The sequence below is a fragment of the Lycium barbarum genome, chromosome 3, assembly GCF_019175385.1.
Source record: "Lycium barbarum isolate Lr01 chromosome 3, ASM1917538v2, whole genome shotgun sequence".
Classification (NCBI taxonomy): Eukaryota; Viridiplantae; Streptophyta; class Magnoliopsida; order Solanales; family Solanaceae; genus Lycium; species Lycium barbarum.
Genome location: NC_083339.1, coordinates 124,185,721 through 124,201,272, shown reverse-complemented (window position 1 = coordinate 124,201,272; position 15,552 = coordinate 124,185,721). Strand labels below are relative to the sequence as shown.

The following is a 15,552-nucleotide window of genomic DNA, read 5'->3' as shown; positions in this document are numbered from 1 at the left end:
GGCATTGTAGTTAACCATTTGGCCATTTTTATCAGCCCATTTTCCTTTTTGATCAACCAAATATGGAGCCCATTTCATCAAGTCCAATCCGCAGCCCATTATCCTTCCACCCGATTCAGCCCATACCCGCCTTCTACCCGACCCGGTCCACACCTTTACGTTCACTACCTTCAACCCTAATCAAAATAAACACGCCGCACACCTTCTCTCCTCTATCTTCTCCATCTCTCTCCCCTTTCAAGCCAAAATCAGCTTTCACAGCCATGGCAGAGGGCTTGACAGTTCCATTTCCGTGCAAACTTTTGAACATAGTCAACACAAATGGCCAAAATTTTTTGAAGTTTCTGAAAGGATCAATTTTAGAGATTTGATTTGGAATCCAAACGGCTAATTCATTACATTAAATCTCGAAGCCAGAGTCTCGGTCTCTTCATTTTCGGGCAAGATCTGAATGAAATCACGTGAGTTTCATCCTATTCTATAACGTTTAAGTTTCAAATGACCTCTAACCAAAAGATTGATCTCGTTTTCCAGCTCAAGAGTCTGCAAACCCTAGACTTTTCCACCTATATATATGACATATATCTTCAGCAAAAGGGGGACTTTTGGTGATACGAAGTTGTTTGCTTACAAAGTTTTTTTTTTAAAACCTAGTCCTGTTCAATACAAAAAAAAAATCAACTTTAAGTTAAATTTCTATCGAGTCTAGTCTGGATTTCTGAATTTTAATTTCTTCTCCTGTTTCCGGCCTGTTTGAGTGAGTCGAGGTTTTGGAAACAAAAAAAATTTGATTCTGTTCTGGACGAGAATCGTACTAAAAAAGGTCCTAGTATCGTTCGCGTTCGAGTGTAGATCGGAGACTCAAGGCCCCATTTCGCTGCACTCGCAAAAGGTCAGCAATCCCCAACCTCTTTCCTTCTAATTTCAGTCTTTAATTCTTTGACTATTATGTGATTATTGTGTTTTAGCGGGTTATTAGTGTTGGTTAATGAGTGATTAGCATGTTTATGGTTTATTCGTCTAATGTGGACGTAGGTTAGTTGTAATCATATAATGTTGGTCCTGTTTTTAGCTAAAAATAAAAGTCTCGCGCACTGATTGGGATAGTTGTTGGTTTAACTTAGCATAGTTTTCCTAGATTTTAATTAATAAAGGTCATTCATGGATCATCTGCTTCAGGTTTAAGTGTATTGCAGAGAGGTCCTAAAAAATAAATTCCTGATTGCAGAAATCTTGTATTGGAGTTTTATCTTTCATGTATGGAAATTAGGATTTACAGAAGGATGACTCACTGATTCCATACTTCAAAGTACTGTATATCTAAAATACGTGATAGAAATCCTACTCGTGTACTTTGTCATCATGCATTAAACACAATACCTATTTGTAGCATGACAAGTGAATGTAGGTCATTGTATATGAAAGTCCTTTAGCCCATTGAAACGTTTCAAAGATCTGTGATGCCCTCACTAGTAAACATGATGGAGGTTAGCTCTTTGAAAGGTTGCAGTGCCTGTATTCTGAAATCCTGTTAAGCTAAAAAGTAGTGTAGTGACCTGTTTAATTTCCTTTCTGTTAAATAAATATGCCTCTTATGGGTACGTTAACTGGAAAAAAAAATCATAAATCTTTTTTTTCTTTTTACTTTTGTGACTAGTTAGATGGTTAAAAGGGGAACAGTTGGGTTGTTATGTTTAGATGTCGTAAACTTGAAGCATATATTAAGATCCTTCTTTAAAAATGCTTAATCTGATTTCTATATCTCAGCATCCCTAATGGTTGAATTCAACATATGTTTGTTTTGCTTTGAGTGTTTGGTTAAGTATTGACTATAATAGCGAATGTGACACTTTCGCATTTAATATTTATCTTAGTGTTTCTCTTGTTTGTTGGTTTGTATGTTCTGATTAGATCTTTAAAATGATTCATAAGTATTGCCCTATCCTTTGTCCCTTCCTCTGGTAGAAGTTGATATGAACCATGAAATAAAGTGCTTTCCTGGTTAAAGAGTAGGTAGAGCTTGCCTCCTCCCCTTTTGCATGTTAGTCAGTTTTGGGACCTATACGTTCAAAATACATGTGCAGTTTGGGTTTTAATTTGGATCTGGGCCTGCCCCCCCCCCCCCCCCCCTTTTGATGTATAAGCTTGGTTTTTTTTTCTTTTCTTTGCATTTATGATCCGGATTGGGTTTTGTTGTGTCACGAGAATTAGCTAGAAAATAAATCAGTACCTAGGTGGTCACGTTAAATTCATGGTAAGTATGCATTTAAAATCGTGATATCCTCGGGTAAATTTCCTCGTCACTAATCTTTATCTTTTTTTTACATGTACACTTCGGAGCGAAATGGAGTCTTCACAAAGACTCAATATCTGAACAGTCTCATTTTGAGATTCTGCGGCATTTGGACCTTGCATGCGCATTTCCATTCAGCTCGCATTCTCTTGACATTCATCTGAACAGAAAACAAAGAGAATGGCTAGCCAAACGGCGAACCACTGTAAACTTTACTCTTCTTTGGGAGCCAAATATGGATTTAGTCACCTTATTTTCATTCTCCGATGCTTGTTTATACGTTTGGTGTGACTAACATTTTACCTAGCTGTGCGATTATGATAAATACTTAACTGCTTATTTTAAACCGAGCCTATTTTACATTAGGATGTCTTAATTAGCAAATTTAAGTCTTAAATCAAGTGAAGTTTAATTTTTCCTCGCAAGTTTGGCCCCTTTTTAGTTAGAAAGAAAGATATGCTTCCAAAGCATCGTAAAATTTACACACTAACGTTAGCTTGTTTTGAGAAATAAGAAAAACGAACTAGTTTTCCTGGATAACTGTTCCATTTTAGCTCCTTTCCAACATTTGAAACGCGTATTTGTTAAAACAACCTTTGCATAGTTTATATTGAACTAATAGTCTTTCTATAAAACCTTTAAAATTTTATTAATATTAATCTTACAATGACTCTTTTTAATTTGTTAGGCGGCATAACTTATTTTCTCCAAATATTTATAAAACGTTGCACCATCCCGCGCTTTCTTCATTTTATTCACAACTAAACTCTTTTATGCAAATTATTATTTTTCTACGAGTCTTATTTTAAATAGCATTATTATATTTCTATCTATAACTTTATCAATACTTACAAGATATTTTCTTAAATGTTGTAAAATGTTATATTTGCATTTTAGCTTTAATTAATTAACATAAGTCCGGACGGTTAACCATTTATAAATGGATCTTAAAGGGTGCCTAATACCTTCCCTTTAGGTTTATTGAACTTTTACCTAGAATCTTAAGTTAGTAGACCTTAAAACGAAGTTAACTTTAGACATGTACTTTATATAACTTTAGGTGTCCTAATTCACCATAAAATTAGGTGGCGACTCCCTAACTTTAATTAACCCCGGAATTACCGGGATGTTATAAACCATTTTGACTCCGGTTAAAATGAGGTATAACAGAGTATTTCCAGCAACTTACTCCATTGTTGAAGCTTCATTTGGGCCGGGTTATGAGCTATTTTGGGTGTTGGCTGGGGCAAAAATGAGCCGGGTCCTCCAATGTAATCTCAACCCTCCATGTGTCTATTTTAAGGTGGGACCCACATATTTGACAGTTCGGGGCATATTTGAGCTCAAAGTATAATGGTAGGGGTATTTATGTTCCAATAGTATAAAGAAGGGTATATATGAACCTTATTTGAAAGTAGAGGGGTAAATATGACCCCTTCCCGTTTAAATTATGAGCAGATATAAAAATTAGCTTGATTCATGCTAGACACTGCTTTATAAAATTATTTCAACAATATAAAACATTTGCTTGAGATTAAGTAAACCTATGTCCACGAGAGATGAAGCAAGAACAATAAATTTAAATGACACAATCAATAAATATGAAAGAGAGTAGAAATGATAGACTGAGATGGTTACGCTAACTCTCTAATATCCTTAAAACAAAGAAGTCATAATGAGATATTTATAGATGTGTGAACAAGTGATCACCCAGCGTCATAATCTCCTTAGAGAGAGTGATAATTGTCATTTTTCAAATTGAGATAGTAATAAGTGTATGTTTGTGACACTTATCGTTAACTTTTAATAGACCAATAGATTTTGTCCAAACAATCTTTTTGAAATAGAAGTTCTGTCCCGCAGGATCATTTCCTATCCACAACAATCGTGTATTGAGTGAATCACAAATGTAATTTCGAAGCATCGCTCTCAAATTTACAAAATACTTTACGCAAGTGCCACAAGATTTCACAAAAGAGAGCAACATAGCAATGTTAAAGAAAATCTAATAAATGTTGGTGAAAACTCAACTGAATTAAGAATCACAATGGTGTTTCACCATAGTTGTGAAACTGTTCATACACGAGTGAGGAAGAGAAAGAAGAGAGAGAGAAGTTGTATTGAATAACACTGTTATATTGGAGCAGAAGATGAATAGCAAAATATCTAGGATATTGCAGTGCATTGATGCTAACTCAAACCAGTAACTACAGCTGTCATTAAGGCACATCAAATAATGCAATATAATATGATTACGTTACGGAACATGTTATAACAACCATGCAAACAAAAAGAGTGAATAGTCGTTGGGTCCACGGTTAGCACAATTGATTTGAATGGGTTATTTTCATTGCATCTTTTCCACCACGGCATCTTAGACATTCTATCTCCATTGTTGGTTACTCTATACATACACACATGAAAATGAAAAAGATAAAAAGCATACCGTATTTAGAAGAAAATAAGTACAGTAATGGAAATCTGGTTTATCATTGTGGTCACTCTTTGCATATCTTTCTTCCTCAAATCCCTATTTAATCTTATCAAATCCCCTGATTCCAAATGCAAGAAGAAACTCCCACCAGGACCCTACAGTTTTCCGGTGATCGGCAGCTTATTATGGGCGGTAAGGTCCTCAGCCGACTTGGAACGCATTCTTCGTAACCTCAAGGCTAAGTATGGTCCTCTCATTTCTCTCAATATGGGGTCTCGTTCTACCATATTCATAGCTAGCCACTCCTTAGCCTACCAAGCTTTAGTCCAGCAAGGCGCTGTTTCCTCCGACCGGCTCACCAGTGAAGTCCGCAACATCAGCAGCTCCCCTTACGGCCCCGTATGGCGTCTCTTCCGTCGAAACCTGACTTCAGAAATACTCCACCCTTCTCGCATTAAGTCCTATTCCAAGGCCCGATCATGGGTGCTCAGTATCCTCCTTCAACAGCTCCGTAATGCACAAGTTGATTCTGTGAAGTTAGTTGATCATTTTCAGTATGCTATGTTCTGTCTTCTTGTCTTGATGTGTTTTGGCGACAAGGTTGAGGAAGCTCAAATCAAGCAAATTGAAAGTATACAATGCAGGTTCCTCCTAGCTCTCCGACGATTCAATATACTCAATTTATTTCCGATAGTTGGGAAAATTATTTTTAGGAATCGCTGGAACGAAGGCATTGGACTACTACAAGAGCAAGAGAAGATCTTCATTCCTTTGATTGAAGCTCGAAGCAAGGCCAAAGAACAAAAGCCTGAGCATGGTGAGTTGGAGGACGAATTAGTGGTGGCTTATGTGGATACACTGTTGAATTTAGAATTGCCAGAGGAAAACAGGAAACTCAATAATGGAGAAATAATTAGCCTCTGTAGTGAATTCCTAAGCGCTGGAACAGATACGACGTCCACTGCGTTACAGTGGGTTATGGCCAACTTGGTTAAAAACCCTTCCATTCAAGAAAAACTATATCAAGAAATTGTCAGTGTAGTAGGAGAAAAACAGAGGAAGTTGACAGAAGAGGAGGTGGTGAAGGAGGAAGATTTGCAGAAAATGCCCTACTTGAAAGCAGTGATATTGGAAGGTCTCAGGAGGGTGCCACTTTGTGATTCCACATACAGTGACTGAGGAAATAGAACTGAATGGCTATATCGTCCCAAAGAATGCAACCATCAATTTCATGATTGCTGACATGGGTTTAGACCCAAAGGTGTGGGAGGACCCCTTGGAATTTAGGCCAGAGAGGTTCTTAGCGAAAGGATCAGATTTTGATATAACAGGAAGTAGAGAGATCAAGATGATGCCATTCGGTGCAGGGAGAAGAATATGTCCTGGTCTTGCGTTGGCTATGCTTCACTTAGAATACTTTGTGGGTAATTTGGTTTGGCATTTCCAATGGAAGCCTGTGGAAGGAGATTATGTTGACCTCTCAGAGAAGCTAGAATTAACCGTTGTGATGAAGAATCCACTACGAGCTTGTATCTGCCCGAGAGTTAACTCTGTTTGAATTTAGTAATTGGCTCTTTTTATTTGCATACTTCTCTGTTAATGGACTGCTATCTCATTAGAAGTTAAGAGGGGGAATGTTGGTTGATGCCTTGTTGCAATATCAACTCAGCTTGTTTGAATGGTTGTTATGTTTTCTGCATTGTATTGACTTTATGTACAATAATTTACTTTTATTACTCTCGTTAAATTCATGGTTATGTAACGACGAGCAGCTATAGATAGCTATGGGTGCAATGATAGATGTTCACTTTGTCAAAACCCATTAATCCTAAGATCATTATGATTGAGCTTCTGTGTTGCAGCCATACTCTTGTTGAAGTAAAAATTTCTGTCCAATCCAGTATGTACGCTAGAATCAATTACTTCAAAGGAAATCAAACATCATCCCCCATTAACACTACCCTTTTTACGAAAAGATCAAACACGTGTGGCTAATTTGGAGCGTGCGGAAGCGGTTTGAAAACGGTAAACCCACTGAGGTAAGATAAAGCTTTGATCACAATGAGGAAATTTTCTCAAAAGGAAGTTCAGAGTGAATGGATACTAGGTAAGAACAGTAACCCATCCCCCTACTGGAAAATAGAGGTAATCGTGGTGAAAAAATCTTTTAGTCTGATATACGGAAGAAGCAACTATGGAAATGAGAGTTTTCTAAAAGCATGTCCATCGAGTTAGTTCAAGTGCTATGTACTACCTTTTCCTTTAAAACATTTGGCAATTCAAACTTGTTCTTCGTGAGTTATCGAGCTCTTGATTCAAAACATCTTTAATTGAGAGAGTAACAAGTGTATGTTTTGTTATAGACCAATAACAATTGTCCAAACTCTCTTTTGATATAGAAGTTCTTTCCTACGTGATCATCATTTTCTATCCATAACAATCGAGTATTGTGAATCACAAATGTAATTATACGAAGCATCGCTCTCAAATGTGCAAAATACTTTAAGCAATTGCGATTTGACAAAAGAGAGAAACATAGCAATTTTAAAGAAAATCTAATAATTGTTGGTTTATCAAATAATGCAATACAATATGATTACCTTATGAAAACATATACCATAACAAACATCCAAACAAACAGTGAATAGTCTTTGGGTCGATGGTTAGCACAAACAGCGACTTTAGTTGCTATCTTTTTTGCCACGGTACATGAAATTGAAAAAGCATATCTCTTAAGAATAGCTGGAACGAACGCATTGAACTGCAACAAGAGCAAGAGAGATCTGCATTCCTTTGATTGAAGGTCGAAGCAAGGCCCGTTGGGCTAAAACGGCCCAAAGATACTCTTAACATGATGTGATATTGTCCACTTTGGGCCAAGCCTGCATGGTTTTCTCCAAAAGGCCTCACATCAGAATATTTACGGTCACCGAAGCCCAAAGGCTGTGTCTGCGTCTTCAAAGCTATGGGTAAAGGTTGTAAACCGGCCCATAAACGGGCAAAGGCACTAATCTGGGCCCACGCCACACTCTGCCATCTTCATACTCGTCTCGCCAAACCACTGGCTCTGACACCAGTTGTTAGGCTAAAACGGCCCAAAGATACTTTTTACATGATGTGATATTGTCCGCTTTGGGCCAAGCCCGCACGGTTTTCTCCAAAAGGCCTCACATCATTAAGAGCATTCAACTCCTTTTAAGTAGCTCATTTTTCTTTCCAGCTACCAATGTGGTACTTTATTCGCACACCCAACAAAGCCAAAGAACAAAAGCCCGAGCATGGCGAGTTGGGAGGATGAATTAGTGGTGGTTTATGTGGATACACTGTTGAATTTGGAATTGCCAGAGGAAAACAGGAACCTCAATAATGGAGAAATCATCTGTAGTGAATTCCTAAGCGCTGAAACAGATATGACGTCCACTGCATTACAGTGGGTTATGGCCAACTTGGTCAAAAACCCCTCGATTCAGGGAAAACTATATCAAGAAATTGCCAGTGTAGTGGGAGAAAAAGAATAGAGCTAGTTGACAGAAGAGGAGGTGATGAAGGAAGAAGATTTGGAGAAAATGCCCAACTTGATGTTGGAAATATTACCGAAATCACGGATATTCTCGTAGCTTGAGACGTGTCAAAGATATTTCAAACCGGTCCCATATATCAATTCTAATAAAATCTAATTCTCGATCTCTAATGGAACCATGTCTTATGGGACCATCCCTAAAATTTAGCAATTGATGGCAACAAATCAAAACCTACCAGTACTCAAATATATATATATATATATATAGATATTCAGATTGGACGGAGGGAGTATATTTGTTAGGGTGGTATACAAAGATATTTTTAAAATTAAAAATGGATAAAAACACTAATTATAGGCATTGGATGAAAGAAAAAGAAAACAACGTGAAGTACTTGCTTCTTGACCTTTGCACTAAGAAAACCATAGTCCATAGCCATTCTAGGATGTACTTTTCCTTGCGGAAGTATGCTATCAGAGTGTAAAATAGGATCTACATTGACAGGCTGAGATTTTTGTTTTTCGGATCAATACTTTTTTGTCGAACCGAGCAGCAACACAAGTATATTTTTCTTCTTTGTTCCGCTGATGCCTTTGGCATTTGATACATGACGTTACATAATTATATGGAGGTTCATTTGTTCAAAAGGAAAAAAAAAAGATCTTAGATGTATATGGCAGAACTAGAGTTCCAAAGCAACCTAGTAACGCAACAAGTATCAACCGATGTCTAAAGTTGTGTTTGGCTTCCATGTGATATGAGAAGAAAAATTAGAACAAGATATTGCTGACTCACCAGCCTTAAATAGCCGAAAATATACTGTTGCATGGAATATGGTAACGCACAAGCACTTGGTGGCCATCAAATTAATGCTCACAAGAAAGAGAGGCAACAATTGAAACGTGCAAATTGAAAGTCGTTTCTAATTACATGATGAATCCTATTGTCTCCGCCTGCTCCACCATCGAGAGATACACACTTAAGCTTCAAATTAACCGCCTGCTCCAACATCGAGAGATACACACTTGAGCTTCAAATTGAATTTTACAAAACTTTTGAGGGGATCCAATGTTACTTTTTAGGATATTGAACCAAAAGAGTGTACTTTTTACAACCATTAAGGACTACTTTGGTCAATTTTCTCCACCACATTTTCCTCGTCCGACTTTTTAGCCACGGAATCTTAGATTATTGTCCTCTGTTGCTCTATAAACAAACGTACATAGAAATTGATAAAGGACCAAAAGCTTATCACTTCTTCATAATAGTAGTGCAATTGGAAGGCAAAAGAGTAATGGAAATCTGGTTTATCATAGTCCTCACTCTCTGCATCTCTTTCTTCCTCAAATCCCTCTTTAACCTTATCTCTCCCAATTCCAAATGCAAGAAACTCCCACCGGGCCCTACAGTTTTCCGGTGATTGGCAGCTTATTATGGGCAAGGCAGGAAGGTCCCTCGTTGACTTGGAACCCATCCTATGTGACCTCAAGGCTAAGTATGGCCCTATCATCACACTCAATATTGGGTCTCGTTCCACCATATTCGTAGCCAGCAACTCCTTGCCTACCAAGCTTTAGTCCAGTAAGGCGCTGTTTTCTCCGACAGGCCAAGAGCTGAGCCCATCAGTGCAATCATCAACAGTAACCAGCGCAACATCAACTCCGCCCCAGACGGCCCCATATGGCGTCTTCTCCGTCGAGAACTGAAGCAGAAATACTCCACCCTTCTCGCATCAAGTCCTATTCCAAGGCCCGATCTTGGGTGTTGGGTATCCTCCTTCAACAGCTCCGTCACTCACAAGTCGATTCCGTGAGGTTAATTGATCATTTTCAGTATGCAATGTTCTGTCTTCTTGTCTTGATGTGCTTTGGGGACAAGCTTGAGGAAGCTCAAATTAAACAAATTGAAAATATACAGCGCAGGTTTCTCGGGGGTCTGCGACGATTCACTATACTCAATAACTTTCCTAGAGTTGGAAAGATAATTTTTAGAAGTCGCTGGGAGGAACTCACTGAACTACGACGAGAGCAAGAGAATATATTCATTCCTTTGATTGAAGCTCGAAAGCGGGGCCAAAGAACAAAAGCCCGAGCATGTTGAGTTGGAGGACGAATTAGTGGCGGCTTATGTGGATACACTGTTGAATTTGGAATTGCTTGATGAAAACAGGAAACTCAATCATAGCGAAATAGTTAGCCTTTGCAGTGAATTCCTAAAGGCCGGAACTGATACCCCGTCTACTACCTTACAGTGGGTTATGGCCAACTTGGTCAAAAACCCAAGATAAACTATATCAAGAAATTGCCAGCATGATGGGAGAAACACAGAGGAAGTTGACAGAAGAGGAGGTGGTGAAGGAGGAAGATTTGCAGAAAATGCCCTACTTGAAAGCAGTGATATTGGAAGGTCTCAGGAGGCACCCTCCTGGCCACTTTGTGATTCCACATACAGTGACTGAGGAAGTAGAACTGAACGGCTATATCGTCCCAAAGAATGCAACCATCAATTTCATGATTGTTGACATGGGTTTAGACCAAAAGGTGTGGGAGGATCCCTTGGAATTTAGGCCAGAGAGGTTCTTAGCGGAAGGATCAGATTTTGATATAAAAGGAAGTAGAGAGATCAAGATGATGCCATTCGGCGCAGGGAGGAGAATCTGTCCTGGCTATGCATTGGCTATGTTTCACTCAGAATACTTTGTGGCTTATTTGATTTGGCATTTCCAATGGAAGGCTGTGGAAGGAGATGATGTTGATCTCTCAAAGAAGGTAGAATTCACCGTTGTGATGAAGGACCCACTACAAGCTCATATCCACCCGAGAGTAACTCTGTTTGAATATGGTATTGGTATTTGGTTCTTTTTGTTTGCAACTTCTCTGTTGATGGACTTCCTTCCCATTGGAAGCTAGAGGGGAAATGATGATTAATGCCTTACTGCAATTTCAGCTCAGCTTGTTTGAGTCCTTGTATCGTATTGTTACTTTAAATAAAATGTTTATTTTGGTTGTTAGGTAAATTTTATTGTATCGTATTATTAAATCCATCATTATGTAATGACGAGCAGGTATTGACATCTATGTGTGCGTGTGTGTAACCAAGTTTAAGTCACAACTTGATGAATTCTTTATATTTAGTTGAATCAATTTCTTTATTTCACCTTTACAAATCTACTAAGATTTGATCAAGTCGTTTACTTTCATTTCGAAGGGCAGATCATGTTTCGAAAGACAGAAATCTAATAAGATTTCTTTCTCATTTTTATCATGGAGTAGAGGCAGTGGGATCATATGTTCCCCACCCTTTTTTTAATAGGTATAGTGGGATTATATGTTCCTAGCCACATGATATTTCACTCCAACCACCTTTTTCTCCTTTAGTGCTCATCTAACCCTTTTTCTTCAAACCTGAAAAAAAGATGCATGGGTGGGAATGTTGTAGTACCCAGCATCCGGAGCCCAAAAAAGTCTAGAAAGAGCCATGCCGGTATACCATCTTGACTAAGGAAATATCTAAAGACGGTGGGAGGAACAGAATCATGTGGCTAGCCTGCTTGGGAAGTAACACCGAAAGGTCATTTTGAGATAGTACCAAAAAACCAAGAGAGTTTTTTGGACCTCAATGACGGTCTGTCTCGGCATATTTTACAGATCAAGTATGTAGGTTATTGCCTCTTGTGGCATTAGTAGAACTCCTTGAAATATCTATGAGAGAGTTGTGTCGTCTCACTCGTAAGCATGAAATTGCACTCTTAACCAGTAATCTTTAAGTGGGAAAACTCATAAATCACATCTTTCTGCATCACTGCAGAGGTCGACTATTACATAGGAATCTAGGTGAGTTGTCATACTCAAAAGACCACTTCTACAGTCAGCCAGAGATGCTAAGGGAGAAAAAGACAGCTGACAGCTTAATAGATTGGACTACGACGAACCAGAAATGGTGATTCCGCGGGTGCTCAGGCGTTGTCAGGCTAAATTAACTACCAGTAGATTGACCAAACAGAAACACTTTAACTGCTCTAATGTTTATCAGAAAGAAAAAACCTTCACGGTTCAAAATTGTTGGGAAAAAACACAAAAGGAAGGAGGATAATATCAGCTAGTTCTAAACTGCATATTGGTACTTTTCCCTACTAAAATACACCTTAGTCTACTCATGAAGAAATATGGTGATTCATTCAGAAAGTTTACCACAGAAAGTACACAACTTAGAGAAAACATGGTACATGTAAATTTATTCCTTTTTGCCAGATCTTTGTCATACAAATAATGATATTAAACATGAGAAGATGAGAAAACATTGGTATAAATAAGACAGTAAGGTCCTTTTCATGAATCTCCTAAATATGGAGGAGTTCAAAAATCAACACCTCCATTGTTCACATTGTTAAGTTCCTTGGTTAAGGTCCAGTTTAGCATTCTTGTGGACTTCAGTCGTTGAGGAGTTTTGTGCTAACTTTTATGGAGCAGAAGAGTAATGTTAACATGATATAGTCGGTATAATTCACAAAGCTGAGGACCCGTACTTGAAATCTACACCAAAACATAGGCATTTCATGGCGACAAGAATAGGTCACAACACAAAAAAACAAGACTCGATTTGTGTCCCGCATTAGCAACCAAGAGAACGACGAAGAAGCGCATACGTAAGAGAGAGTAGAAAACCCGCGACAGCAGAAGGAAGTGAAAAGAACGTGAAAGGAAACATAATGGAAGAACCCGTTAATGCCAACCTTTACGCTTCCTCTGCTTCCATAACAGAAAATACAGAAGATATCAGGATAAAATATATAATAGAAAGAGTAAAACATCCCCAACTTTCATCTGACTGCCAACACACCAATGGGGCGACGAAGAGGAGCTTATTCCCTCTTATTAATAGCAGTAATCATAATATATGAACAATAAGAACTAGCATTCTTTAGAGACTATAACTTCGCATAAAGTTTATAGATTGAAAAGCTTCTAAATTTATGATTTTGAACATGTCGTGACATTTGTGTGGTTATAAGACTTTTTAAACTTGTGATTTTTAACATATCATAACATTTATGAGTATAAAATTTTTCTCAACAACGACGACAATATACCCGGTGTAATCTCACAAGTACAAAAATATATTTTTCTAAGCGATTGATAAGGGCCTAGTATAATTTTTTATTGGTATAAGGGCATAGTATAGTTCTAGTAAACAACAATCACTTCTTTACCGACAAGATACAGGGTTTGATAAATCGAACAACTATCAGCCAAATGGAGATCTAAGATATAAGCACGAAACAGCCAGCTTTGACTTTTGGGTCTATTCAGTACCAACTATTAAGCTGATATTGCAGCAAGGCATTAATCATCAACAGAGAAGTATGCAAATAGAAAGAACCAATTACCAAACTCAAACAGAGTTAACTCTGGGGCAGATACGAGCTCTTAATGGATTCTTCATCACAACGGTGAATTCTAGCTTCTCGGAGAGATCAACATCATCTCCTTCCACAGCCTTCCATTGAAAATGCCAAACCAAATTAGCCACGAAGTATTCTAAGTGAAGCAGAGCCAAAGCAAGGCCAGGACATATTCTCCTCCCTGCGCCGAATGGCATCATCTTGATCTCCCTACTTCCTGTTATATCAAACCCTTCCTTATCTGATCCTTCCACTAAGAACCTCTCTGGCCTAAATTCCAAGGGATCCTCCCATACCTTTGGGTCTAAACCCATGTCAGCAACCATGAAATTGATGGTGGCATTCTTTGGGACGACATAGCCGTTCAGTTCTACTTCCTCGGTCACCGTGTGTGGCAGCACAAAGTGACCAGGAGGGTGCCTCCTTAGGCCTTCTAATATCACTGCTTTCAAGTAGGGCATCTTCTGCAAATCTTCCTCCTTCACCACCTCTTCTTCTGTCAACTTGTTTTGTTCCTTTTCTCGCACTACACTTGCAATTTCTTGATATAGTTTTTCCTGAATGGAAGGATTCTTGACCAAATTGGCCATAACCCACTGTAAGGCAGTGGACGTCGTATCAGTTCCTGCGGTTAGGAATTCACTGCAGAGGCTAACCATTTCTTCATTATTGAGGTTCCTTTTTTCCTGTGGCAATTCCAAATTCAACAGCGTATCCACATAAGCCACCACTAATTCATCCTCCAACTCACTCTTTCGTTCTTTGGCCCTGCTTCGAGCTTCAATCAAAGGAACAAAGATATTCTCTTGCTCTTGTCTTAGCTCAATAAGTTCCTTCCAGCGATTCCTAAAAACAACCTTTCCAATTCTAGGAAAGAAATTGAGTATATTGAATCGCCGAAAACCTAGAAGCAACCTACGCTGTATACTTTCAATTTTTCTTATATCAGCTTCCTCAACCTTGTCCCCAAAACACATCAAGACAAGAAGACAGAACATAGCATACTGAAAATGAACAATTAACTTCACAGAATCAACTTGTGCGTTACGAAGCTGTTGAAGAAGGATACCCAACACCCATGATCGGGCCTTAGAATATGACTTGACACGCGAAGGATGGAGTATTTCTGACGTCAGATTTCGACGAAAAAGACGCCACGTGGGGCCATAAGGGGAGGAACTTATGTTACGCTGATTACTGTTGAGGATTGTAGCTCTTGGCCTGTCAGAGAAAACAGAGCCTTGCTGGACTAAAGCTTGGTATGCTAAAGAGTGGCTAGCTACAAATATGGCCTTACGTGACCCAATATTGAGGGTTATGAGAGGACCATATTTGGCTTTGAGGTTACGGAGCAGTGGTTCTAAGTCGGCGAAAGACCTTCCTGCCCATAATAAGGTGTTGATCACTGGAAAACTGTAGGGTCCTGGTGGGAGTTTCTTGGATTTGGAATTGGGAGAGATGGGATTAAAGAGAGATTTGAGGAAGAAAGTGATGCAAAGAGTGACCACGATGATAAACCAGATTTCCATTACTGTACTTAATTTTTTTCTAAGAAGAGATAAGCTTTTTATCCTTTGTTATTTTCATGTATGTATGCCTTGGCTGAAAAGACGCAACGAAAGTCAGTAGTCACCTTGGCAAAGTCATCATCACCCGTGCTGATAATCATTGACGTCACAGCTTGTCTGGATGCTTGTTAGAAATTTCCACAACCTATCTATCGTACTCCATTGTCTAATATTATTTTAATTAATAAATAGTACTATAATGTTTGAATACGTTGTCTACTTCTTTATCCTCAGAGGATCTCGCAGATAAGTAAATCTGAAATATAAATTTATATTCATTAAAAAAGTAGGTACGGAGTGAAATTATTATTAAAAAATAAGGTAAAAAATAAAAT

The 15,552-nt window shown here is 38.4% G+C and overlaps 1 protein-coding gene and 2 pseudogenes across 1 annotated transcript; 2 read left to right on the top strand and 1 right to left on the bottom strand.

The window, feature by feature from the left end:
• The first annotated feature begins 4,589 nt into the window (after positions 1-4,589).
• On the top strand, positions 4,590-6,463 carry LOC132632240 (cytochrome P450 89A2-like; annotated as a pseudogene).
• Positions 6,464-9,542: 3,079 nt separating this feature from the next.
• LOC132631268 (cytochrome P450 89A2-like) lies at positions 9,543-11,157 on the top strand (annotated as a pseudogene).
• Positions 11,158-13,343: 2,186 nt separating this feature from the next.
• Positions 13,344-15,271, bottom strand: LOC132632239 (cytochrome P450 89A2-like). The gene has a single exon (XM_060348090.1). It carries the CDS (start codon positions 15,176-15,178, stop codon positions 13,640-13,642), a length of 1,539 nt encoding a protein of 512 aa, XP_060204073.1. The 5' UTR covers positions 15,179-15,271; the 3' UTR covers positions 13,344-13,639.
• Between the last annotated feature and the right edge of the window lie 281 nt (positions 15,272-15,552).

Bases quoted from the DNA above. Each gene is read 5' to 3' on its own strand.
- LOC132632239 (XM_060348090.1), bottom strand. From the start codon at position 15,178: ATGGAAATCTGGTTTATCATCGTGGTCACTCTTTGCATCACTTTCTTC.